The sequence below is a fragment of the Hippocampus bargibanti genome, linkage group LG14 (assembly GCF_051943395.1).
Source record: "Hippocampus bargibanti isolate YZ-2025 linkage group LG14, ASM5194339v1, whole genome shotgun sequence".
Lineage (NCBI taxonomy): Eukaryota > Metazoa > Chordata > Actinopteri > Syngnathiformes > Syngnathidae > Hippocampus > Hippocampus bargibanti.
In genome coordinates this window covers 15,396,028-15,423,842 of record NC_142747.1, presented here as the reverse complement: position 1 = coordinate 15,423,842, position 27,815 = coordinate 15,396,028, and the positions used below count along the sequence as shown (strand labels likewise).

The 27,815-nt window shown below is 40.5% G+C and overlaps 1 protein-coding gene across 1 annotated transcript; it reads left to right on the top strand.

The window, feature by feature from the left end:
* Positions 1–554: 554 nt before the first annotated feature.
* Positions 555–26,580, top strand: prkd2 (protein kinase D2). Its single transcript, XM_089014062.1, has 18 exons — positions 555–1,378; positions 17,487–17,625; positions 17,689–17,820; positions 17,931–18,127; positions 19,213–19,396; positions 19,663–19,734; positions 20,355–20,514; positions 20,600–20,711; positions 21,006–21,083; positions 21,164–21,476; positions 22,456–22,508; positions 22,616–22,688; positions 23,148–23,254; positions 23,775–23,936; positions 24,039–24,137; positions 24,241–24,508; positions 24,577–24,662; positions 26,192–26,580. Exons 1-18 carry the CDS (start codon positions 1,058–1,060, stop codon positions 26,414–26,416), a joined length of 2,781 nt encoding a protein of 926 aa, XP_088870188.1. The 5' UTR covers positions 555–1,057; the 3' UTR covers positions 26,417–26,580.
* Positions 26,581–27,815: the final 1,235 nt, after the last annotated feature.

Below are 27,815 nucleotides of genomic sequence, written 5' to 3'. Positions count from 1 at the left end.
CTGATTCTTGACGTGCTGAATAAGATATTTTAAATATTTGAGTATTTTTAAGTCCTTCACTTCCTCGGTATTTGAAACATGTAATTTTTACATGATAAAAATGAACATTTTTAGATAATTATTGAAAGCTAAACGACAAAAGTGGGTGTGAGTATTTTATACTATTGAATGTCAGGCGTGGCAAATGTTTTGGACCTGCCCGAACTAACCACAGAAACAAGTGTGTCATTAAGTAGTGTGTGAGGTGCGGTGCTCCTTTTCCGTTTGGGCATTGATGTCGCTTGAGAAAGTGCTGGTTTAAGTGTGTCAAGAGGAGGGAAAGGGTGGAATCAAGGAAAGGAAATGCATTTTCACGGAGTAGGAGGAGGTTGGGTGTGTTTTTCCAGTGTTGTGTGCCCCCCTCCCAAGTCTAAGCGAGAGAATCGTTCTGCAGCAAAGCAAAGGGGAAGGGGGGGGGGGGGGGGAGGAGCAAGTAGTTGAGATAACCCTGCCTTTATAAAACCCTATTGGCTGAAGCGCGCGTCAATCATTTCACTTCCTGTTGGGAGGCGAGTTTGATGCCGTCTTTGAGCTTCCTTTTCTCTTAAAAAATGGTTGAAGCTTACTGGTAAAATGAGCGCAATCTGTCGTACGTTTTTATTACCATCGTTTCCTGTGCGAAGAGAGGCCATTTTGTAACCCCGAATCATCAGCTTTTGTAATTGTTGTTTTACTTTGTCTTTCTATTGGTTTTTAGTTTGTGGACTTTCTCATTAAAATCACGAGGAGGAAAAACTTCCTACAAAGGAGTAGAAAGAGGAGGAGGAAGAGGGGGTTAGTTTCCCCTACTTTAGTGAGGGTGTTTGTTTCTCACGCTCACGTGAAGAAGGGAAGACAGTTCAAGACACCGTCAAGGAAGCGCAGAAAGCACTTCCTGCAAGAGAGGGATCAATTCCTTTATTCCACTGGGAAACGAGGACTATGCCCAGTACTCCTGAGTGGGTGAGCCTGTGAACGAGCTTGTCTTTTTTTTTAATAGTGTTAAGAGATTCAAAGCGCAGCTTGGGAGGTTGCGAGGATGGCCAACGCCAGCCCCTGCATGCCTTCGGGACCCCTGGGCCAGGTTTTCTTTTCTCCAGGGGCCTCCCCGCTGCATGGTTCGCCCGCGGCGACTCCCCTCCCCGTGGGCTCCGTCGCCTCCCAGGGTGGATTCAACGTGATGGACTTCACCCACGGGCTCGGGGCGTCTGGAGGTGCAATGATGCCCTCGGTGTCCCCGGCTCCTTCGGGGGTGTCTTTCAGCATCCAGATTGGCCTGACGCGAGAGTCTGTGCTGATGCCACAGAGTGCAGACCTGGCCTACGTGAAACAAATTGCCTGCTCCATAGTTGACACCAAGGTAAACACGCACATGCACAATTCATTTTATACCTCCAAAATAGTCACTTTTCTGTAGGCAGTGTGTTTGTTCAACTCTTATCATTACATTTTCAAAACTTAGACAAGTCAATAACGTGTAAAAAAAATCACACCCACATTTGAACAGGAAAATAATGTAGAATTGTGGGGAAAAATGTGACTTTTACCAAATTGTTATGTTGCGGGTTTGGACCAGATGTCTGCGAATTATGCACTTTTTTGTGTGGTTTTGTCATTGTATATGTGTGTGTTTTTTGCTAGTGTTTCATCACATTCAAGCAAAACTCTGGGGAAATTTGCCAATTTTGCGCTTACTAAGCAATTACCATTAAACTTAGCTGAGTTCCCCAGCTTTGTTGTGCCCCATCAAAAAAGAAGAAAAAAACTAAACCACCATTAGTAATAAATATCATTGTTGATGTAGTGCGATAATTAAGCAACAGATACATGAACACAAATCCGTCCATTTTCCAATCCTCTTATCCTCACAAAGATCGCAGGGCTTGATTAAGCCTATCCCAGCTGTCTTCGGGAAGTAGGCAAGGGACACCCTGAACCGCTTGCCAGCCAATTACAAGACACAGAGAGACGAACAACCATCTATGCTCACACTCACACCTAGGGACAATTTTAAATTTGAAAGGTTTAATATGTGGAATGATGCCCAAGTACCTGGAGAAATGCCACACAGGCACGAGGAGAACATGCAAACCCAAAACAGGAAGGCTGGAGCTGGATTCAAACCCTGCTAAGCACTCGTTCACCTGGCCGTCTGAACACAAATCGTTGAGAAACCATGTTGCCAGATAATACATAAACACCTTTTGGAGGGTAACGCCCTTCACTCCAGCTGAGATTGAAAATGAAACAATCACAGACATGACAGCTTTCCACTGAAATCGGATAATATTTACTGTTGAGAAACTGAAAATCCAAATCATCGAACAATTAAAAAAAAGGCATTCAATGCAAATGATTGTAGGGTGACAAAAAATAATTACACAGTAATAATTAGTTTTTGATTAATCATTGCACCTCTACCTGTTGGAGTTGCATAATAGGTGAAAATGACATGACTAACAACTGTCAGGAAACGGCAGCGCAATTTGTGACACCTGTCCAAATGAAAAGCACAATAATAATCCCTGATAGTGTCAATAAAAACCAATCATCTTTTTAAAGTATTTTTGCTACAACTTTGGGATTGTCACCCATTATGCTGACGATGGTGAATATGGCAGCTATTGACTGTTAAATCATAAGCCTACCATCCTATTGATAAGTTCTCAGAATCAGAATCAGAATTCCTTTATTCGTCCCACAATGGGGAAATTTGCGGTCCACAGCAGCAATTGAAAAGGGATGGGGTTGGGGTGGTTGTGAAAGGATAGAAAACAAGATATTCTAAGCATAACAAAATAAGCTTGTTGAAGGTTAATATGTGAGTTGTATCTGATTGTATCTGGTGAGATGATTCTGATTCTGATCATCAACAATACATGTAATTATCAGATTCATACAGGCTTGGTGAAAAAAAAAATCTGAGAAACAATCTGCCGACGTGTAATTGTTTGCATCCTTGTTGTGTCAGGATGTACTGAGCATTGTGAGAATTATTGTTTTCCTATACACCCCGAATATTTTATTTTGAACTATGCAGGGGCATCTAGTGTTTCAACTTCATGAAAAAAGAAGATACCAGTGCTTAACATTTCTTACAGTGAGGTGTTTGGAGCATGAGCTTTGCAGCGGCCAATTAGGCTGCTATGCGATTATATCAACACATTACTAAAGCCTACGCCGATTAGCTTTGTGTACATTTCTTCACAACTGCAAATCTACATGGAGTTGACTCTCTTGTCATATCCTTGTTGGCTCTCGTTCTCCTGAGTACTTTCTGGGGAAAATTATACAAAAAGTCACTTTATTAGCTTGACTTCCATCCATCCATTTTCCAGACTGCTCAATCGTCATTAGGGTCGCTGTGGGCTCTGGAGCCTATCACAGCTGTCTTTTGGCACAAGGCGAGGGACACCAATCGCAGGGCACAGAGAGACAAACAACCAGTCACACTCACAGTCAAATTTAGGGACAATTTGGAGTGTTCAATCAGCCTGGCATGCCTGTTTTAGAACGTGGGAGGAAACCGGAGTACCCGGAGAAAACCCACGCGGGCCCGGGGAGAACATGCAAACTCCACACAGGGAGGCCAAACCGGGTCTTGAACTCGCAACCTCTGCAGCCAGGGTGCTAACCACTCGACTACCGGGCTAGCAGAAATACATTCGAGTTACGAACAACGGTAGATATGAACATTTTTGTAGTAACATATCTCGTATTCGCTCCAGTTGTATATGTACATATCTTTATAGAGCATACATTTTATTAAAAGTTTATTTTTCAGTTTCAAAACAATGGTCCAAAATGGCCACCTCCTGTGGCCACCTCCATTTCCACAGGATGACAAATTCCTTATATGGAGCTTGGACGCCCTCTTCTGGCGGCTTTTGGGCGCAACACAAGGTTTTCAGACCAAACAGTACAGCAAAATACATTGATGTGATGGAAGTACTGCTACAATTTGTCTTTTTTCACTCAGGGGCGTTCCTTTAGTGACGTCACGTACGGACTCGTCACCAACTCAAAAACAAGACTTCCTGAATATTCAGCGCGAGTCTTAAAAGGTAAAATATAGCTATATGCGGTGGAATCTTATTAAAATACGCTCAGTAGAAGTCATTTGAAGCCATTTTACAAATTATGGACACAACTTGTCCGGAGACATCGGTTGTCCTTTAAACATACCAATGTAAACCTTAAACCTACTTATATGAGCCATACATTTCATACAAAACGTAGCACTGAATCAATTTACGAACAAATTCACCTTACGAACGCATCTTGTTCGTAAGGTGGGGAGCGTCTGTACTCAACGTCAGAACTGTCGTGCAAATGTGCTAACCACAATTACATTTACAGTGATCCCTCGCTACTTCGCGGTTCACTTATCGCGGCTTCATTGCATCGCAGATTCTTTTTCAGGGGGAAAAACTTTTTTTTTAAGGGCATGCAAATGTGCAAACAAACAAAGTAAAAGAAACAACACTGCAAACAACACTGCAAACAAAGCAGAATAAAACCAAACACACTGGCTTTGAACAGCTCATGGAGCATTCTGCTTCTAGAAATAGGACCATGTCGGTTTATAAAAATCTTGCTGAAAAAAGAGAAACAAAACAATGTTCTTCTCTCGGAGAAAGACTCCTTCAGTAGAAAAAGATGCTACAGCGCAGCGGAGTCAGGACGAATAGGCGCAGCAGGAAAATAATTGTTTTACAACAACGTACTTTAAACTATTAAAAAAGAGGTTTTGTTTTTTGTTTTGTGAAACATTGTGCAGTATGTACAGTTTTACATTGTGTAAAAAAAAAAGCTGACTACATTGTACTTTCACCTATCACGGGCTATTTTTGGAACGTATCTCCCGCGATAAACAAGGGTTCACTGTATTTCGAACTTAGGTTCCCAAATATGGTTACTTGCCCTATAAATACAAAATATTATAGTGGTATATTTTATTTTCCTCATACTATGTGGGAACTATAATAGCAAACAGATGTTTTCAATATCATAGTCCAAACACAGTTTGGCTTCTGGTTTCACACCAGCTTGGCCATGTCCAGTAAAAGTAAATGACAGTACTGCTGAGTGTGGCGGATGGAGATTAGTTTGGATTGAGAACGATTAGGAAAAAAAAGAGGACCCTGAAGCTGTTTATTCTCAAGGCTTACCACATGAGCTGCACACCCACACTCGGCAAGAAATGCTAAAATCCCCTAACTGCAAAACTCCAGAAGTATTTAGGTGAGGGACGGGCACAATAGGCGGCTTGTCCCAGCTGCGGTACCACATGGGCTTGGTGCCTAAATGCTTGAGTGCCTAAATGTCGATGTACAAGCATGAATGCCTATACAGTCTTGATGTGTTTTTAGAGGGTTTGTGTGATGCACCCCTTGCACCCCAATCATCGCCCACGGTCATTTCACTCATCCCAGAAAGGGTGAGTCATCGGCTCTGTTTATTCATAGGCTCCTTCCTAGTCCAGTATTCCATTGACACGTTTTTCCATGCACTTCCCGTTTCATGGTACACGATGGTTTCCAACACCAACCTTTACTTTCCAAACATGACCCGAACAGCAAATGCCCACTTTGCTGTCAATGTAACAACTTTTTTCATTGCTTGGAATCCCAATGTGTAATTCTGTCAAATCATGCGGCAGCTTTTGTGCTGGACAGGCCTCAATGGGGACTTTTAGACATGTAAGAAAAAAACGATTTCAATCGGAAAATCAGTTTTGATTGTATTGGAGACATTCTCACTCTTAATACATATACAGAAGCTCCCCAATTTACGAACGAGAATTGTTCTGAACGGTCGTTCGTGAGGTGAATTTGTTCGTAAGTTGCTTCACTGCTATATTTTGTATGGAATGTATGTTTAAGGCTAAGAAGCCTAAGTATGTTTAAAGGACAACCGACGTCTCCGGACAAGTTGTGTCCATAATTTGTAAAATGGCTTCAAATGGCGTATTTTACAAACATTCCACCGCATATAGCTATATTTTACATTTTAAGACTCGCGCTGAATATTCAGGAAGTCTTGTTTTTGAGTTGGTGACGAGTCCGTACGTGACGTCACTAAAGGAACGCCCCGACCGAAAAAAAGACACATCGTAGCAGTCCTTCCATCACGTCAGTGTATTTTGCTGTACTGTTTGGTCTGAAAACCTTGTGTTGCACCCAAAAGCCGCCACAAGAGGGCATCCAAGCTCCATATAAGGAATTTATCAGCCTGTGGAAACAGAGGTGGTCACAGGAGGTCGCCATTTTGTGCCTCTTTTTTTGGGTGAGACAGTTCCCCCAATGTTGCCTCAAAACAACTTGGCACGAAATAAATTCTTGAATCGATTGCAAACATGTATGCTTTCCTCTTCAGAACTATTTGGATCATATTCATAACTGGATGTGTAACAAGAAAGCATATTTTGCGAATCTGAAGCCATTGTTTTGATTCTCTAGCAATGCGTGACGTGATAAACTGGGAGAGGGACTTTCTGAAAATGCTCAATTTTTTGCAGATTTTGGACACTTTAAGTCATTTTTATTGGTGTTTAGCATTTGAATAAAAATATCATACTGCGTGTTTTGGGTATTTTAGATGCTATAAAACGTTTTTCTGATGTCAGTTAAAAAACAAAAAAGTGACGTCGGTTGTCCTTTAAGGCTTGTATAAGTAACCTGTACTGGTTTGTACTGAAACATAAGCATTTAATAAAATTTATGCTCTATAAAGATATTTATGTACATGTACAATAGGAGAGAACACTACATATGTCCGAACATTTTTCAACATATCCGCAAAAACATTCGTATGTATTGATGTTCGTAAGTAGGGGGGAGCGTTTGTATATCACGTACTCAGTCAGCTGTGACTCAGAGCCCTTGCCCTGGCCATTGTTTCCATCTCCGTTCCGGGACACACATGTATTTTATCCGCCTCCCAAGAGAAGTTGTTTGGCCTCGGGATTGGGATCGCGCACACCATCTCCTGTTTACCTCACCCCTTTTGCATGTGTAATCCACACAAAAACATGGTGAGGTCATGGCGAGGCGTGACAAACTAGGTTTGCGTTCTGCATGCAATGGAGGAACCAATTCTAATTAGATCTGCTGAGTTTATCGTGATAATATTGTTTAGACATATTTTTAAACTGGGGTAATTGCTGTCATTGTTGCAAATTAAGAGAAATTATGTACTGGAGAAGTCCTGTTCAATGAAATCTTTGCACCTCGAAATATTTCACAACAGGGGACTTTTCATGATAGCAAATTTTATAATAGAGCTAGAGATACCCATTTCAAGGTAAAATCAGAAAATGGCCATCAAATAGTGAGTAGTTTTACTTTATTTACAATACAATACATATTAAATTATATCGCGGTTTAACAACAGCTGATGCTGTAACAACGCACTTAACATGGATAGCTATCATATACGGGGAATAAAACAGTCACAAAGACATTAGAAACTACTAGTATTCAGTCATATAAAAATAACATTTAGTATTTACATTATTATTATTTTCATACATTGGCTTCAAAGCAAAACAGTATATCCATACATTATTTATTTCACTTTTATTTTGACGGCGGCCGATGCAGCTCAGGGGGTTATTTGGATTTCTGCGCCAATACTTCGAAAATGTCTTGATGTCAAACTGGTTTGGAGGGCCCCAAACAAATCTAGGGACTGCATTGTCTGTATTTTTACATGGTATCCGGAAAAGCAAGTGTGGTCAACTTTTTCTCATTTGGGATTGGCTTGGGCTCCGTGTCATAATCCTGAATAGAATGAGGCATTCATATGTCATACTGTGTGTCTATGTGGTTATCCCACTTGATTTGCATGTTAGCGAAACAACTCTACATCTCTGGCCGTTGCCCGGTGGTTCCTTTGCTATTTGTGGTGTGGTGCAGAGGAGCTTTAGTCAACACTAGCACATTTGATTACGTATACAAAGTACTACCGCACTGCTGCCTGGAGACCACAAGCAAGGATGCGCAGGAGTCGTTGAGAAGGTCAGATGACATGATCCATGAAGGTTTTTGTTGTTTTGTATCCTCAATTGTTCTTATGTGGCTTAAGGCTTTTTTGGCTTTTGTTATGGATTGTACAAAATGCCTATTGTGGTGTCTCTTGGGTGTGGGATGATGCAGCTAGATCACCATATTTTGAGTTTGGTGCTAACCAGTTTTGTGCCGCACCCAAAACTTCCTCCTGTCTTGTGCATATTTACACACACCCAGCATTGTATATTTTATTTTTCCCACTTTTGCTTCCTCCTAGATCAGCAGGTACTTAATGATCAAAACTTTATCCACCCCTTTTAATTAGACTTTTGTGACATTATGAGTTGACAAGTATTGAACCAAATTCTACCTATTACTCTTTCACTTCCATGTTGATGTACAAGGCAATAATAAATGAAAAATCTAGTGAAAACAAATATTCTACTTGACTTCTTCACTGCCAGACATGTGCACCCCCTCCAGTGCCAGGGTTTTTGTCATTGTCACTCGAATGCCTGGACCCGCAGAATATGAGTTTTAGGACTACATAAACATTCAATGCAACGTAAGAAACCTTAGAATATCTTCTTTCATCAGAATAAAAGTTAATTCGGAAGTATACGCCGAAACATGTCAGGTATTTGAACACCTATAATACACTGTCTGTAAGTAAAAAATCTGCTTTAAATTAAAAGTTAATTCCTAAGTTATATGGATATGGAGTAATATAAGGTGGAAGTGGTGGCGGCTGTACAAAAGGCAAATGCTGCCCCATAGTGGGAGGAAAACATCGCCAGAGGTCTGCCCTGCGCTTTATCCCCCCCCCCCCCCCCTCCCGCGAGAAAAACTAGAACCCGAGCAAATTCGGGAATTGCGCTCCATGTCATATTTTCAATTCCTGAATAAATTCGGGAATGGCAGTGCATGAGTTAATACACAATCATGGCAAATGCACTACTAATAATGAGTCTGCATTACAACATGTGTGTTTACAATATACACACACATAAATGAGGTCAGATTTAAAGTTGTCAACGGGAGTTCTAACCAATTTTGCGCCTTCATTATTAGACAAAACCCTGGTGTGAAAACATGTAGTTGACTAGGACCTGTGTTACTCAGTAATTACTTACTTTTGGGATTTTGATCGAGGTTCAAGGGGCCATGGATATTTGTTCCTTTTGATGCTACCGTGACTCATATAAACATTTGTTAGTCATATGACTGGGGTTCATCCATTTTCCGCATTTGCCTCTCGTGTTTTCTTCCAATTGGAATCGAAGCCATAGGGCACAGGTGTCAAAGTCAATCAAAATCCGGCCCGCCACATCATTTTTTTCGGCCCGCAAAAGCAAATCAAACTTGTTAAATTCCATGATGATTGCTAAAATCTGAGCCAAAATTTCATATTTTTGGATGTCAACCACAAAAAAAGTCATTATTCTTGACTTCAGATTTGAAAACGAGTTATTCGTTAATTTGCTGTGTGCTCTATATGTAATATTTGAAGGGATTTAAACATTCTAATGGGTTCCCCAAATTCATAACGGCCCTCGAGAGGAAACCATAACTACAATGTGGCCCGCGGCAAAAAATGACTTTGACACCCCTGCCATAGGGGATTAAACAACAGCTTTTACATAAAGGAGCTGGAGCGTGCATAAAGGATTTCGGGTGACTCACGCTTGAACTATGTGTGTCTATTGTGATTGTCAGTGTGAAGCTTGGTCTGTGTCTGTGTGTGCATGCGTGTCATCGATTTAAGTGTGGCTTCTATTGATAGTAACTTTGGAGAATTTCTTTGGAATTACAAATAGGTGAAATCCTGCAGTCCAAACTATTCCTGCATATCTTAAAAGTGATAAGTTGGCTGTCTTCGGTGCTTTATTACATGCAGTGTTTCCATCGTGAGGCTGTTACCGTGTTTAATGACTGGCTATTGAACAACAATGACTGCATTGTCATGGTGCCATTCATCTACCGTCAGGCAAAATGATCAAATGTACCGCTTCGCCCATGGAACACTATTGTGGCTACAAATTATTTATGCCCCGTTAAAGCATTTATGTGCATGGAAAAAAGTCTGGACTGCTTATTAAATAGTACAGAAGATGACATTTTGTCCTCATTTGACTTATCAAGACAAATGTTTCAAACATCCAAAGTTTAACTATTGAGCGCTTGTACTGAATTTATATCAGTTGTTCATTGTCGCACACACAGTGGCTTGATTCCAAGCTTCGGATCAGCTTACATACACTGAAGCAAACTAAATGCTGGAGACATTAATATAGCATTTCATATTTTCTTTATCCTTCAGTTCTTCTATCCTGCCTGATCACGCCTCAACCATTACCTTTTCCTCCGCCCTGAAATACTTCTATGTCTGGTTAGATGCACACTGGCATTCGTGTACAATTTTTTTAATGATATCCTTCACCAACATCATAGCCTTAATGTCACCATGCAACCTACTTTTAAACTACTTTTAAACCAATCAATACAGGTGTGCCAGAATTTAGGTGTGCCTGGCGAATGAGTCTTGAAATGAAAGTAAGACATACAAAATAAGTACACCGTGTTATTTAGCAAAACTTACAGCTGCCATGTAAAACATGTACATTTTCAGACTGCATTAGATATCATATCACCATACATTTCTCCAAGTTCTCTCATTGTAAAGTGAAGACTTTAAGACAAACAACATAAACAGTTTAATAAGAGTCATCAAGGTTGGCAATATGTGCATCACACTGAAGTTTCCGAGGCTTGAGATGTTATCAGTGCTTGGCTCAGCATGTTCCCAAAGAGCAAACACATTTCTTTGTAACTGTCAAGGCATCTCATCTCAGATATTTTGGTACTTCTGGCATTTTAGAGTGGAAACAAAAAAAAAGAGTCCATGCATACCAATTCTAATGAGGACCATGCTCTTGAATGAACTTCAGATGGCTAAACAGCCCCCCACCTCCGTACACTCCAATCACATGGACATTCTTTTATAGCAGCCAATTGTGAGGCACTTGCTCAACACCACTACACACCACTACACACACTAAAAGCACAATCATCTTCATATTTTATCTAAATAACAAATAAATACAAATTTTGTTTCGAATTCTGTTGAACTGAATGTAATTTGCAACCACCTTGATTAAGAAAAAAAACACTGCATTGTTTTCATTTACTCTCACTTAACGCATTCACATCAAGTCTTGATTTAAGCAAAATATAATGTCATCCCCTTTATTATTCATCTCAAGCTCCACTGTCGTAGCAAAAAAAGGTTGATTGAAACCTAAAAGATGAATTTTGCTTTTAACATTCAAACAGAATCCAACCTAACTGGCAGAGATGACGCTGTGTTGATTGACATCTAGTTCAGTGACGTCACGGACTAAATTCATTGCCTGCAAACACATACACGCACGCACACTTTCCATTTGTTTGTTTACCCACATTCCCTTTTAGGCCTACCAAGCCCAGCAAGGAACTGTTGTTATGACCCTTTATGCAATAAAAATGTCAGTCTGTAATTTAATGTTTTGAAAAGCCAACAAATCATGACTTCTCTTTGTGTTCTTAAATCCAGAAAGTCTACTGTAAATACTCCAATCGAGGGCAGTAGGAGGAGCACCATTAGAGGAATGGCGAGCATTTACGTTGTCTGCTCCATTATGTGACCTCACTTGGCCTAAAAATAGCAAGCTCAGGGGAACATTCTAGTGTGGCACCAGGTTGCCGTGAGGATCTAATGATGGTGGCTCTTTGACGTCTTCACGTGGTTGTTGCTACGGAAACGTCTCATTACGCCACTGATGACTTCCATCGAGGTGGGGCGCTTCTTCTCACCCAGTACATGTTAACAAGGGGAACAAGTGCAGCCTGACACCAAAGGAAGCAGCGATGATCTCGACTTCATTTGAACAAACATGCTAAGGCTGTCAGTAGATTTGATTGATTCCACGGATGCATTTGTAGGTTTAAACAATGTGTGTCACTTGAAGGGATGCAGTGTGTTTCCTTCGGCTTGTAAAATAACTTGGATCCGTTTTCTGTTCCTGTAGTCACTGCTTCAAAAACACACCACCTTGTTACCGTGCCATGTAGGGACAAAAAAAAGTTTCTTGTTGAGTTTGAGCCAACAGATTCTACAGCATTGCAGCCGGCGCCTCTGGGCTATAACACCGCATTGTTCAAATACAGAGCCTTACCAATTATTGCCTTGTAACATCTCACCCTTCCCCTCACTCAGTCATCTAGCTTTGATCTACTGAAAAATTTGAACGTTTTGCATACCTCAAAATCTAGTATCAATTTACATCAGTGTGAACCACCACACAGACGTTTTCCTCAATGTAATATGTTTTAAATCCATTGAAAGTCAATTGTATTTGGAAAATTACCGTAACATTTTTCCATTCATCTTACATTCAACATACAAATGTGAAAATATGTTGATTTCCAAATGCGAAAATTAGATTAGATTAGCCTTTATTAGTCTGGATAAATTTACATTTCACGCGCTGAAAGGAAGAGGGAAGGGAAAGAAGTAGAAAAACAAGGCAGCCATTATTGCGGCGCCATCTTAAATTCAAAAGAGCAAAATAAATAATATGACACCACAAAGCCACAGACAGTCATTAAACCTGAAGCACTTTCTCTTTGTTGTATGAAGCAGTTCTAGATGAAACAGGAGAATATCAAAGTGTCCTTTTTATCAGTGGATCGGTGACGTCATGGTGAAATGTGCACATCTGCTACAAGCTAAGTTTTGAAAGCAAACACGAAGCTGTAGCATCCATTGACGAAAAGAGATTGTCCCACATCTCTTGTCCCACATAAATCCGCTTCAATTCCAAGCCGCGGCAGTTCCACATATGCATCGGCACTCTGCGCTGACGCTCCTTTATTCTCATCGCAGGCTCCTCAAAATGATAACACATTCAGTCTTCACTTAAATAGTGACTGTAAGATAACAACTGTAAAATGTACAATACCAATTTTGAACATGGAGGATATTTTTGGACTTTCATGACATAAAATGTAATGCTGCATATCTTTACTGTTCTCTTCATCTTTTGGAGGCTGGATCTTGTCAGAAATAACATTTTGGGGAAAAAAAGCACAAATGACAATGGAGACTTTATTGTGATATTGACCCCAATATACCGGACGGGTTGGTATCATGAAACTCTTCAATGATGCTGTGAACAACAGTTTATTTTTTTTTCCCGTAATATGTGGTTGGACATTAGGCAGTTCATCTGATACCATCCGAACCTTATCACCTGTGTTATTGATGGCTTGACTGCAGGAGGCATAAGTGATGGGGAGGATAAAAAGCAGAAGTACATGGCTTCCTCAGCAGTGTGCGCCAGTAATTGTCTTCCATTGTTTTTCCTTCTTGCTCACAGTGCATCAGCATAACAACCGTAGCTATTATTTCTCCAATGTCACTGAATGAACATTACCTCAACCAGAACATGATGCAGGAATGAGGTCTTTTTACAGTCACGTTCGCCTTTTTTGGGGAAATTGAATGAGTCACTTCCATAATGCGCCTGTGATGTCACCTCCATCATATGACCCAGCATTCAAGGTCAAGAGTCAAATCAGTGTGATATTAGATTTGCACAAACGACAGCGCATCAATTTAATATAAATTAAGAAATCCTTTATTTGTCTCACAATGGAGAAATTCCCACTCCCAGTCATTTGCTGCACACCTTTCACTCTCAATAGCCACACTGATTTATTGCTTCCGTGATGTCATTCAATGAGAAAGGCCGCTCTATGCGCGCACTGTGCACACAAAGATGGTTTTGTTGCTGAGTGGGTTTTTTTTTAATAAAAGGCTGACTGGACTATGCTGTTTGCTCTTGTTGCAATAATTAAAGGCATCATTCAGCAACAGCAACATAAACGGAAGTAGAATTTATGCTCCACTTTATACTTTTATTCCAAATATGGAATGCACTTCCTGTGCCCTTTCAAGTTGTGCAATTTGGTTTGGATCCAAATGATACATTTTCAGCCTTCTGCACATTCGAATTACAGTTAGCTAGCATATTTGCAAAAATGTTGACTTCAAATGTGACTGCAATTAAAAAAAAATGCTGTGTAATGTACAGTAAAGTCTCGTTATATCGATATTCAAGGGAGTCCGAAAAAATATCGATATAACCGGGACTATCGATATATCCGACCCTGTTTGCATGTAATTTTCTCCGTGCGTGCATAGAAATAGTATCGATATAACCGGGACTATCGATATAACGAGACTTTACTGTATTTATAAAAAAGGACTGTAATGATGGATGATAATTATAATGTACAACTGTGAAGAGATTGGATTTTATCCAAAGACATGGTTGCTGTGGTTAGAACGCTGTATATGTGTTGGATGGTCCGGATGGGACATGTTTTTTTTCTCCATCATGGTTTTTCATAGAACTTATATGTTTTCATCTAAGGACAAGGGATCATGATAATCATGTCAAAATTTCATCCTAACCCATTTACGCCAAGCGTGTTCATGTTAACACGGATACAGTACATTCATGTTTAAATGCATTAATGTTGTTTCTTGCCACATTATTGTTAATTGTATACACGTATACTATTGTTATATACTCCGTTTGAATTTATTTGATACTATAATATTATAATATTATATGATACTATAATAATATTAAAAAATGAATTAATCTGTTTTCAGATGAACGCACTCTGCGTAAATGGCTCAACTTGCAGTGTTGTTGCATTATATTGATTTGTATTGAAATTGCATAGATGAATAGACCAAGATCATTGAAGTCGGGCTTTCAATGTTTCAAATTTATTTATTTCCTCCACCCCACAATGTTTCAAGAAGCAAATATCAATTGAATTATAAAGTCCAGTCTGTACTGACAAGACGACGATTTCCAACTGCAAGAAAGTAGGTCAATCAAGTCATTAGTGCTGATAGCCATCACTGGCCGGCTTTAACGTGACATGAGGTTACTACACGGGTCGCCAAATTATCAGAGCGTCTTAACATCTTTTTCCACTTTCAGCTTGTCTTAAATTTCCTGCCCCTATTACTTTTCGGTGCATAAATATGCACAGCTCAATTAATGAGTGCAAAAGAAGATTAGAGATTGCTTGAAAGGATCCAAAGAAAACGGGAGATGTTGATGGAAAGGAAACATAGGAAGGGGTGGGTGGAGGTAAAGAAGGCCTTGTTCATAATTCATTTCAGGCATAATGGCCTCGTTGGCCCAAAGAACGGCAGGTATAATCAAGTAACGTAATCCTTGGTAACCCAAATCCAGGTTGGAGACACAGGCCAGTCTCCAGGACAAGATATCTACATGACACCATATAGTGTACATGCAATTCGACAGCCTATTTGCTCTCTTTGGACTGCGCATCCCTCTTTCAAAAAGACAGCTAACCTCTCACCTTACAACGTTCACGCTAACATTGGCTGCTCATTTAATTGCAATACAAACAACATCCCTTCCCCCCTGATGACTCAGTATAAAGTACATTTCCCACTGCTCTCACTATCTGGTAGCTGTCAGAAAACGAAAAAGCAGTCAATTTCTTCAGAGGCGACGAGAATACTCTCCACAGACAAACACCATATACTGTTACACCGCTAAAACGTTACTGCTGCCATTGAGGTTCGCACACTGTGTATGTTTTGGATGTCTTGGCCGAGACAAGATCAGCTTGCTTTTTCTGGGTGTTTAGGCACGAAGTGTGGAATTATGGGTACATATGTTTGTAGCTGCTATTTCTAGTTGGTGTCAGTGCATGTTGGTGGGCCTTTATACATGTCGTTTTTGCATTTAGTGTGTTTGTCTTTTGGAGTCTGGTTGTGGTGAGGAGAAAACATATTTCGACTGAGTTACACATCATATGGCCGATGTGGTTAGCTATAAAGCAGATCCACATTTTGCAATGATGCTACTTTCTATTGTTGAGAGGCTTTACTGCAGCTGACAAGACTGTGGTGAATGAACATACAGTTAACTCATTCACTGCCATTCATGAATTTATTCGGGAATTGAAAATATGACAGACAGCGCCATTCTCGGATTAGTTTTTCTTGTTTGGGTTACGATAAGGCACTGGCCATGGCCGCTGGCAATGTTTTTTCCCTTCCACAAGGGGGCAGCATTTTCCTTTTTTCTATTTTAGCGCTTTGTTCCAGCTTCAGCTTTTGTTGAAGCGCTATATAAACCAATATGGATGTATTGCATTGTATTTTGGACAGCCGCCCTCATTTCAAGCTCAAATAACTCCAGACCCATGCAATTCTGGAATTAACTGTTGTTTTCTGGTGAAAGAAGAGGGTTTCTTACGCTGCAATGGTTGTTGATGTAGTTCTAAAAGTTGATATTCTGTGGGTCTTGGAATTCAAGTGACAATGACAAAAACCATGGCACTTGAGTGGACACATTTTTGCACGCCTGGCAGTGAATGAGTTAAACATAACTTGTTGATATTCACTTTCTTGTTACTAAAAGATCCATCCATTTGTTTTTCTACTGATTTGTGTACATTCATATATCAGTTTGCGTCAACGTTTTAGGGCGAAAAAGATGGGTGATGCTGTTTTTTTTTTACAAGATACTGAGTGGGTTAGTAGTTGAAGGGAAGCTGTGTGTATCATTTTGTCCATCCAAGGCGTAGACCAGGGTTAAGCATCCTGTATATTGCTAACGTTTGACCATGAAGTGAACCCTGACTCCAACACAGGAAAACAAACAGCATTCCTCTTCTTGCCCCACATGCATCATCTTGGATGCGATATTGTTGCGACCGTCAAACTTGTTAGCCTGGAATATTAGTCCTTATAGAAAGCAGCTAATAGCTAATATCTGCAAACAAGGCTGGACAATGTATTGTAATTATTGTGAACCATCTTTAATTGGGACATGGAATAAAAATAGTACCGTATTTTCTGATGTATAATTCACACCGGAGTATAAGGCTCACCCCAATGAATGGTGTATTTTCAAACTTTTTCCATATATAAGGCGCACCGGGCTATGAGGCGCATGTTCAATGAATGAAAACAATTTGCCAAATACTATATAATATATAAATATATAAACCATTTCCAGATATAAGGCACACCACATTTTAAGGTGCTACAGTAGAGGCTAGGGTTACACACTACTTCTTCCACTAGGGAAAATTGATTGCGAGACCAACATTACTTCACATATAAGGCTCCCTGGCGTATAAGGCGTAGGGTCATTTTTTGAAGAAAATCAAGTCTTTTGGGTGTGCCTTATACATGTGAAAATATGGTATTCTTGCAGTAGATCATGAAAATTTCATGAACTAGTAAAAATTATGTCTTGGCAGTTTGAATAAATAATCTCAGTCCTGTTTTTGCTATTTCCACACAGACCAATTAACAGATGTTTTATGTTCTCTTTTTGTATGTTGCAGTTCCCTGAGTGTGGCTTCTATGGTATCTATGATAAAATTTTGCTGTTTAAGCACGACACATCAACCAATAACATCCTGCAGCTGGTGAAAACTGTAGGTGATATTCAGGAGGGAGATCTGGTGGAGGTGGTGCTTTCCGGTAAGTTATGAAAAAAATCTTTTTCTTTAGACCTCATATATAAATGGACTATTTTTCTTTTAGCGGCAGCCACGTCAGAAGATTTCCAAATTCGGCCCCACGCTCTCAACGTACACTCCTATCGGGCCCCTGCCTTTTGTGATCACTGTGGAGAGATGTTGTTTGGGCTGGTCAGACAAGGGCTTAAGTGTGATGGTGAGAACCTTTTTTTCATTTAAGATGATGTCACAGGATGTCATCCTCAAATTCATCACTATCATTGACTGTAATGTTCCCCGTTCCTTGTTTTGTGGTTCCCCCTGCAGGGTGTGGACTGAACTACCATAAGCGGTGTGCATTCAGCATTCCAAATAACTGTCGAGCACGGAAGAGACGTCTGTCCACCACCTCAGTCAACAGCAGCCAGTCTCTGCGCCTTTCGACCAGCGAGTCCACTTACAGCGTCGGGACCACGTCTACGAGCACCGAAGACTCTGGCCTGGTCCGCTCACACACGCAAATGGTACTATTAATCCTTCAAAGGACATACACAGACATGTTTGGTGAATTTAGAATTGTCTGTTCCAAGATGCTTGGTTGATCTCCAATTTGGAAAATACAATTTATGAAGACGGGCATACATTTTAACATTCTTAACTGGCATGCATCATAAAACCGACTCCATTTTTAATCTATGCATTTACATTATCATAAACTGTGTCATCTTAAAATTACGAGTGATAGAAGTGTATTGATTATCTTTTTAGTACTTTTTAATTAACTCATTCACTACCAGATGATGTGCACAAATATGTTCACTCCAGTGCCAGGGTTTTTGTCATTTCCACTCTAATTGCACGACCCACAGAATATTGAGTTTTAGGACTAAACATTAAATGCAACATATGAAACTTTATATTATCTTCTTTCATCAGAAAAAAAAGAGTTAATTCGTTATAAAGTTAGGGTCTGGAGTTATCTGCGCTTGAAATTGGGGCGGCTGTACAAAAGGCAAATGTCAGAGGTCTGACTAGTGCTTTTTCGGCACACCCCACAATAATAAACAAAACCCGAACAAATTCAGGAACGGTGGTCCACATCGTGCTTTTTAATTTCTGAGTAAATTTGGGAATGGCAGTGAATTAGTTAATTTATATCATTAAACAATTCATCAGTTGAATTGTTACAAACAATACATTTATTTTTAAATCTTAGTTTTGCATATAGGCAAGAATAATTACATTGATCTAATTAAAAAACTAAAATATAAACAATGATTATTATTATTAAAGTAAATATATGTATGTATTTATTTATTTAGAGTTGTCTGTTTATTTACTTTTTTTTAAGATCTTCTACTGTATGGATGACCATCTGTCCATTCTAAAAGTCCTTTAACACATACCTTTTCTCATCTCTGATCCTGAGTCTTCAGTGAACGTAATATATGTCTTGGGGATGGACGTGAATGCCGGTTAAAAAAACAAAAACAAAACTTGAAATCACAGGGAGAAAATGCAAACCCCACAGAAGGACATGAGAAAAACAAAGGCACACACATACACACAAAACCTCAATCCCCATCTTTCCTCCCTTTTTTTACAATAGCCCCGAACTCCGAGTGAGGCCCGGCGCTTTTACACGGGTCGCCCCGTGCATTTGGACAAGATCCTGATGAGCAAGGTGAAAGTGCCGCACACGTTCGCCGTCCACTCGTACACGCGTCCGACAGTGTGCCAGTACTGTAAGCGGCTCCTTCGAGGGATCTTTAGGCAGGGCCTGCAGTGCAAAGGTGAGTCAAAATACAAGCGTATATACTCTATATACACACACAGGTGACACTATATTTTGGACTGAAACAATTACATCAGTTACAAAAAAACAGTCAGAGCAATTAAAAAAAAACTCAAAATATCCGCCTCCAAGCTTTGTATTGATTGTTTTTCCCGTACCGATTTCTCATTCCCATTACTCTGGATATAAATGTGGACCGATGATGGAGAGCGAGCAGATTCCTCAGTTGGATCCAACTTTTTTTTCTTTTCGTTTTGTTCTCAGACTGCAAGTTCAACTGCCATAAACGGTGTGCATACAAAGTTCCTAATGACTGTCTTGGTGAAACCATCGGAGGTAAGTGAACATGGGGATTTACCGTATTTCCGGTGTATAAGGAGCACCAGAGTATATGGCGCACCTCCAATCAATAGTGTATTTTCAAACTTGCTCCATATATAAGGTGCACCTTCAATGAATGAAAAAACATTTCCAAATATAATATATGTATAAATATATAAATGTTTTCCATACATAAGGCACACTACATTATAAGGCGCTACAGTAAAGGCTGGCGTTGCACATTTTCCAGGGGAAAATGGAGTCGGTGGCTGCTAACAGTATTTGCAAGACCGGTTGTGGCTCAATATTGCTTCACATAATGCACACGTGCATATAAGGCGCAGGGTCATATTTTGAAGGAAATCAAGGCTCTTGAGTGCGCCGTATACACCGGGAAATACTGTCATTTCTGCTTTTCCAGTATGCTAACCCAAACCAAGTCAATAAAACAGCCACATTTGCATGCTTGTATAAATTAATAATAATACAATCATTCCCACATTTCTCATCATCTTCTTAGAAATCAGAAATAACAGCCATCAATCTGCATGTATGCATGCTGATTGGTTGTGATGCATTTTTTTTAAAGTCAGGCATTTGCATTCAACTCCATTGACCGTTTATGATGTTTCAAGATATGTTGAGTCCCACTACTGACCCCGAGGTACCCATGGACTACACCAGCGACTACGACGCCTCAGACAAGTCATCCATGGATGACTCGGACGAGTCTTGCAGCATCCCGGGTTCCTTTTCTCCCGAGAGCAACCAAGGTGGAGTCAGTGCAGACCAGAGGTATTCAAAGAGAATATAAAACATAACCCATATTGAACCTAACTTCATATTCAAATGAACACTTGCATTCTGTGTTTTTTCCTAGTGTTTACATTCCACTCATGAGGGTGGTCCAGTCAGTGAGGCAAACAACTCGTCGATCCAGCACAGCTATCAAGGAGGGATGGATGGTTCACTACAGCAATACAGACACTCTGGTACCTTTTTAACCTTGACCTTTTAACCTTCCCTTCTTGTCGTTTCCTTTAGCTTTCTCGTCCTTTTATCTCTGCCACTGTTCTAGTATTATTATTTTTTTCAATCTTGCTGAACCGCTAACGCTTAGTTGGCCATCTCTGTCTCTTTTGTTTCTTTCTTCTTTCTTGTCATTCTTAACTTCACCACCTCTTCGCCTTACTATCACCTGGCCATTCTTTCTCTTGCTCTTAGACGTCAAGTCACACTTTTCCACTCCTCCCTTGACATATCCTCTTGGTGCGCTACTCCAACAGAGAAAGAGACACTACTGGCGTCTGGACTGTAAGTGCATCATCCTTTTCCAGAACAACACCTCAAACAAATACTACAAGGTAAATCCAGATTGCTCAATTTGCACTGTGCAATGTCACAATTGTTTTCAGACATTTTGTGTCATGTATCTTCCATGCAGGAGATCCCTCTATCTGAAATCTTGGAGGTGCGACCTGCCGGGAACTTCACCTTGGTACCTTCCGGTACAAACGCCCACTGCTTCGAGATCATCACGGGTACCATGTGCTACTTTGTGGGGGAGGACTCCAACACCCCTGTACCCGGATCCCCCCAGCCTGCCCTCCCCCAACCACCTCCATCCCCTGGCCAAGTGGCACCCAACAGTGGCATTGGGCGTGAGGTCGCCAAGGCGTGGGAGAGCGCCATCCGTCAGGCCCTCATGCCGGTCATCTTCCAAGATGCTCCGCCAGCAGAGGGAAACGCCACTCACCGTGAGTCCCGCCTCCACCGAGAAACGAGAAAGGATTTAGCCGTTGCTGATTTTATTAGCAAATATATGTATTTACACTCGACACCTAGATATACAGTAATCCAGGGTCTCTCAAAGGTCACACTCCAGTGCACTTTTATTTTATTTCAATTCACATTTGAAAGTGCAAGTTTTGACGTAACATATTTCCCGGTCTATAAGGTGCACCGTAGTATAAGCGGCAGCCCCAATGAATGGTGTATTTTCAAACTTTTTCCATATATAACGCGCACCGGACTATAAGGCGCACGTTCAATGAATGTTCTATATATTTTTAAAGTAACATTTTCCAGACTATAAGGCATGCTGCATTATAAGGCGCAACTTCAGTGAATGACATTTAAAAATGTTTTCCATATATAAGGCTCACTGGATTACAAGGCGCATGGACAGTTTTTGAAAAAATTATGAAGGCCTTAGGTGTGCCTTATCGTGCGATAAATATGGTAATTCACTGATTAATCGGAAATTGGATCCAGTGGAATATTAGCATCGGATTAATAAAAAAATACTTATGGGTCAGGTGCCTAAAATAATTCATGGGTGTCTAAAATATGTTATAATTATTATTATTTTCCGAGGTAGAGGGTGCACTGGAGTATAAGGCGCATCTCCAATGAATGGGGTATTTTTAAACTTTTTCCATATATAAGGCGCGCCAGAGACCTGTGGCTCAAAATTACTTCACATATAAGGCGCAGCTGCGTATAAGGCGCAGGGTCATTTTTTAAATAAAATGTAAACTTATAAACCGGAAAATACAGTACAGTATTTATAAGTTTGGGACTATCTGTCCACTACTGCTAAAAGACGAAGTGTATCATGACTTTTGAGACACCCTTTGTTGTATCTTAACCTAATAATAATACTGTATATCAAAACCTCCCTTTTCTATTTTTTTTTTATACGTACATTACATAACACGCACATTTCCTCTTTAGGACAAGCCTCCGTTAGCATTTCTGTATCTAACAGTCAAATCCAAGAGAATGTGGTAAGTCATTTTTTTTGTTCACAATATCAGGGGGCAAATATTAATCTGAATAAATGAATAAACATAGCATATATGCTTGTTCATGCTTTTAATGTGCCTTCCTGCAGGACATAGGATCAGTGTACCAAATATTTGCAGATGAAGTTCTGGGTTCTGGCCAATTTGGAGTTGTGTATGGAGGTATGACCTGTCAACAGAGCTTTCGTATGAGAAAAACGACCAAGACAATTGTGTTAAATCACTAAGCAAATACACCTTCTAAGAAAATAAATAAACAACCTGGACTCACAGATTGTAAATAGGACAGCCACCTTATGTCAAGTCAATACAGTTACATACTGTATATCCAATATGCTGTTTATACTTATACTATATTTTTCTACTTTGCACTATGCAAAGTTAATTTCATGAAACCTTTTTGTCCAGTTGTACATTTCAGTCTCCTGACATTTTCTTTTGTGCATAGAATACTTTGTTTTATCTATTGACCCCCCCCCCCCCCCCATTCAATTTTGCTGCTGTGGATTGCCAATTTTCCCATTGTGGGACTATTAAAGGCTTTCTGATTCTGAGTCTTCTATCCTATCTGTTTGCTCACTGAAATAGGTACAGTCCTAACTGCCAAATTTCTCCCATCAGGTAAACACCGGAAGACTGGGAGGGACGTGGCCGTCAAAGTGATTGATAAGCTTCGGTTCCCAACTAAGCAGGAGAGTCAGTTGAGGAATGAGGTTGCCATTCTACAGGTAAACATAAGCTGCGCTGTTTCACACACAATAAAAAAAATATGTGATTGATATTCTGATCAATGTTTCTGTGAACAGAAGCCAAAGCCAAAATCAATTTCATCATTATTTAAGAGTCGGATACAAAAATTTTAAAATGTTATGATTAAAATAATAAAATAAATCAAAAACATTTTTGGGAATGTTTAAAACTGCTCATGTATGACCAATTGGGGGCGACGAAGGCTGACATATCTCAATTCAAAATGTATTTTTGAATGAATAATAATAATAATAATAATGAATTTTGATCCCCTGGAGCTGAGCCATCATTATCGTCCTGTTGATTGTTGTCCCTTATTTGCCCTCTCTGCCAATATTTCTATTCTCCCTCTTCTGTGTAATGTGCATCTCCGGTTTGCTTAGTTATACCTGGTGCCTTCTACATCAATATCAATATGTATTGTATTGAATTGCATTTCATTGCATTGTATTGTATTGTATATCACTAAAAACATAATTTGAATCTCTCTCTTTTCAGAGTTTGCGCCACTTGGGCATCGTAAATCTGGAGTGTATGTTCGAGACCCCAGAGAAGGTGTTTGTCGTCATGGAGAAGCTCCACGGCGACATGCTCGAGATGATCCTCTCCAGCGAGAAAGGCCGACTGCCTGAGAGACTCACCAAATTTCTCATCACTCAGGTACGCACGAGTGCCGGCAAACACGAAATCCGTGCTATCAGGCACGGTGACATTTGCAAAATGTGCTTCTCTGAGACCTCTTTTGCGTGCGTGTGCATGTAGATTCTTGCAGCTTTGCGACACCTGCACTTTAAGAACATCGTTCACTGCGATCTCAAACCTGAGAATGTACTGCTTGCCTCTGCTGATCCTTTCCCCCAGGTAGGAAAACAAGCTTGAAAAACATCCATGAAATAATAATCTTGTAGTTTCCGTCGAACTTTAGTCCTGTTACTAAATATCCCTGCCGTATTTCTCCTCTCAGGTAAAACTGTGTGATTTTGGCTTTGCCCGAATCATAGGGGAGAAATCGTTCCGTCGCTCTGTGGTCGGCACGCCGGCCTACCTGGCCCCGGAGGTCCTGCTGAATCAGGGTTACAACCGTTCACTGGACATGTGGTCTGTTGGCGTCATCATGTATGTCAGCCTGAGCGGGACCTTCCCTTTTAATGAAGATGAAGATATCAATGACCAGATACACAACGCTGCCTTCATGTATCCTTCCAACCCATGGAAACAGATCTCCTCAGATGGTAAGGGGGGTGGAGTTTTTTTGTCATTGTTGTATGAGCTTTGTTTATATTGTCCCTTCGGTTTGCAGCCATTGATTTGATCAACAACCTGCTGCAAGTCAAGATGAGGAAGCGCTACAGTGTTGACAAGAGTCTCAGCCATGCTTATTTACAGGTAAAAAGAAAATGTTTTGAGCTTACCCATCAATCAAAAGCCGAAAGTGCGCCCTATAATCTGATGATTCTTAAATTTCGTTCAATGTTTTGATTTATCAGAAGTACAGATACTATCTGACTTACAACCGGCTCGACTTTCAACCACCCATACTTACGACCACGACCGCCAGAGCCTATTTTTAAATTTTTTATTCTACGCCTGGCACCGCAACACGCTAGGAGCATTGCAACGCGTAAGACAATTTTGTCCAGCCAGCCAGCCAGCATCTCACTCTCGCTCAGCAATCGACTGCGTGATGGCACCGGAGGGTCATTACGCAGGGTGCGGCCAGGATTAGAGCCAGATTGGGTTTCGGAGCGCGGGACCTCCGCGATGAGAACGGCAGGGAGAGGGCAACCGGTAGAAAACCGGCGACCCAGACCCACGCCTGCCCGCCCCGTGGCATCCGAATCAGATCGTTTGCAAGTCATTTAGCACAGAGTCTCTATTCAACATTTTGAATGGATTTCGACTTACGACCATTTTGACTTACGACCGGTGGGTCAGAACGGAACCCGGTCGTAAATCGGATGTTACCTGTAGTACAATAGTTTCCGGTGTATAAGGCGCACTGGAGTATAAGCCGCACCTCTCGGGAATCAGAATCATAATCATTTTTATTGCCAAGTATGTTGAACGTACTAGGAATTTGTCTCCGGTAGAAGACGCTGCACTAGTATCAACAAAAAATGGAGGCACTATACAGTTCTATTTGGGTTACTCTTTAGAGAGTTAATGGCTGGGGAGATGTCTGCTGGATTTGGTCCGCATGGATCGGTAGCGCCTGCCTGTGGGGAGTAGCTGGAAAAGGTGGTGGGCAGGGTGTGGAGGATGCCGTCGGATTTTCCGCACCCTTTTTTGGATTCTTGCAGTGTGCAAGTCCTCGAGAGTGGGTTTTTTTTGTCCATTTTTGTGGCGGCTTTGAACCAAACGGTGATGGAAGAACACATGATGGATGGATTTGATAACAGCCGTGTAGAAATGTCGCAGCACCTCCTGTGGCAGGATGGTGTATTTTCTAACTTGAACATTAAGAATAAAGGTGCAGTTAATTCAAGATTAATTGCGAGTTATGGAAATTTTGGGATTAATTATGGTTAAAACAAGTTTACGAATGAAAGGCTTTATCCGTCTATACTTAATTTTGCTCACAAGACCGATAGAGTATTTTTAATGATCTTTATGTTTGATCTATACAACCATCATCCATACTTCCATTTTCCAAAGTGCATGTTTTCACGAAGACTTGAACGGTAATTACGACAAAAACATGCAGCACATGAATAACCATTCTAAAAGCTACAAAATGTGAACATCAGGTGATGATTGATGAAAAAAAAAAGTCTCAGGTCATTCAATTTCTCATCGACACACCCTCACTCAGACGGCCTCGGGATGTGCTGGCTAAATGACGCACTAAGAAGCCCTTTACAACTTTTGACCAAATTCCAATGAAATTCAATCTCGCCTTATGTCTTCCTTCTCAGGATTATCAAACATGGCTGGACCTGCGAGAATTGGAGACCAAGCTGGGTGAGCGTTACATTACCCACGAGAGCGACGACAGCCGTTGGCAATCCTTCGCTCACCAGTACACTCTGACATACCCGGCTCACCTCGTCGCCCCACCTCCCGCGCCCGCCTCGGATGACGAAGAGGGCAAGGACGATACGGAAATGCAAGTTCTCACTGAGCGGGTCAGCATTCTCTGAAGGTCCACAAGGTGTGTTAGGACTCAGTTGTTCTCCTAACAGTGTTTACACAGTAATCACCATTACCAGCCATATGGCAGAACTTCATTTGTCAAGTCTTAATTTCCTCAAGCGGCCTCATTCAAATCATCTTTTTCAAATCTATTTTTAAAACGTTACTTTTTTTTTTACAGTTATGAAAATCTATGCACATAATCACCTCCATAAATTAAAGTAGTAATTTTTTTGTATGGGATCGATATCACAATAAAGTGCCTTCGTTGTCCTCGTCAGAATGACTCAGTCGTCATGAAAATGTAGCAGAATAATGAAACTCTGAAATCTCATTTAAAGGACAACCGACGCCTCAGGACAAGTTGTGTCCATAATTTGTAAAATCACTTCAAATGACTTCTACTGAGCGTATTTTACAAAGATTCCACCGCATATAGCTATATTTTACCTTTTAAGACTTGCGCTGAATATTCAGGAAGTCTTGTTTTTGAGGAGTTGGTGACGATTCCTGACGTGACGTCACCTCAGGAACGCCCCTGACCCGAGAAAGTGACACACAATGCATTTTGGGTACTTTGTTTGGTCTGAAAACATCGTGTTGATGGCGAAATTAGAAGGAAGACACATAAATAATGTGATAGTGACTCCAAGACGTCCTGGCGTGACATCACGAACAAGGAGGCGGGACCTTCTGAAACTCGCCATTTCCGAGGTCATTTTGAAGTAGTTTTTGGACACTTTAAGTCATTTTTATCGGTGTTTTGCATTTGACTAAAAATGTCAGGCTGCATGTTTTTGGGTATTTCATATGCTATAAAACGTTTTTCTGATGTCAGTTAGGAAACAAAAACAAATGGTGTTGGTTGTCCTTTAAACAAAAACCATTATAATGATACATCTCTTAATGTACAGTAAATATTTCCACTTGTGTTTCAACATTTTGGGCATACGATTGTCGTCGAACGTGGCGACGCGTCAGAGTGAAATATCAATTGATATTGAGCAATTTCAAGACTGCTCCGCTACAAATGTTTGCGACCTGAATCCTATTGTTATGTTTGAGTCACACATGAATTGAAACTCCATTCTGGTTTTTGGTAGGGTTAAATTTGATCTTATTTTGTAGTCAAAAAAACAAAAACAAATGCAACTGGTAATATAAACTGAATGTGTGTAGACAGAACCAAATATGCCGCCATATTTTTGCCGGTTTTTGCAAGGATTCCATGGATGAACTGATCAGTGTCTCCATAAATTTATCAGTTTCTGGTATTTGGTGACATGGAGGTTTAATCTGCTCAAAATCAGTTTCGGGATGCAGTCGCATAGGCTACTTACCGGCACAACTTTAGTTTGCTGATTAAGCTCTTCGGATGAGGAGCGAAATGTCCTCCGACACCTTCAA

Bases quoted from the DNA above. Each gene is read 5' to 3' on its own strand.
- prkd2 (XM_089014062.1), top strand. From the start codon at position 1,058: ATGGCCAACGCCAGCCCCTGCATGCCTTCGGGACCCCTGGGCCAGGTT. The intron at 17,626-17,688 runs GTAAGTTATGAA...TTTTTCTTTTAG, and splicing joins GGTGGAGGTGGTGCTTTCCG to CGGCAGCCACGTCAGAAGAT. The intron at 19,397-19,662 runs GTGAGTCAAAAT...TTTTGTTCTCAG, and splicing joins GCAGGGCCTGCAGTGCAAAG to ACTGCAAGTTCAACTGCCAT.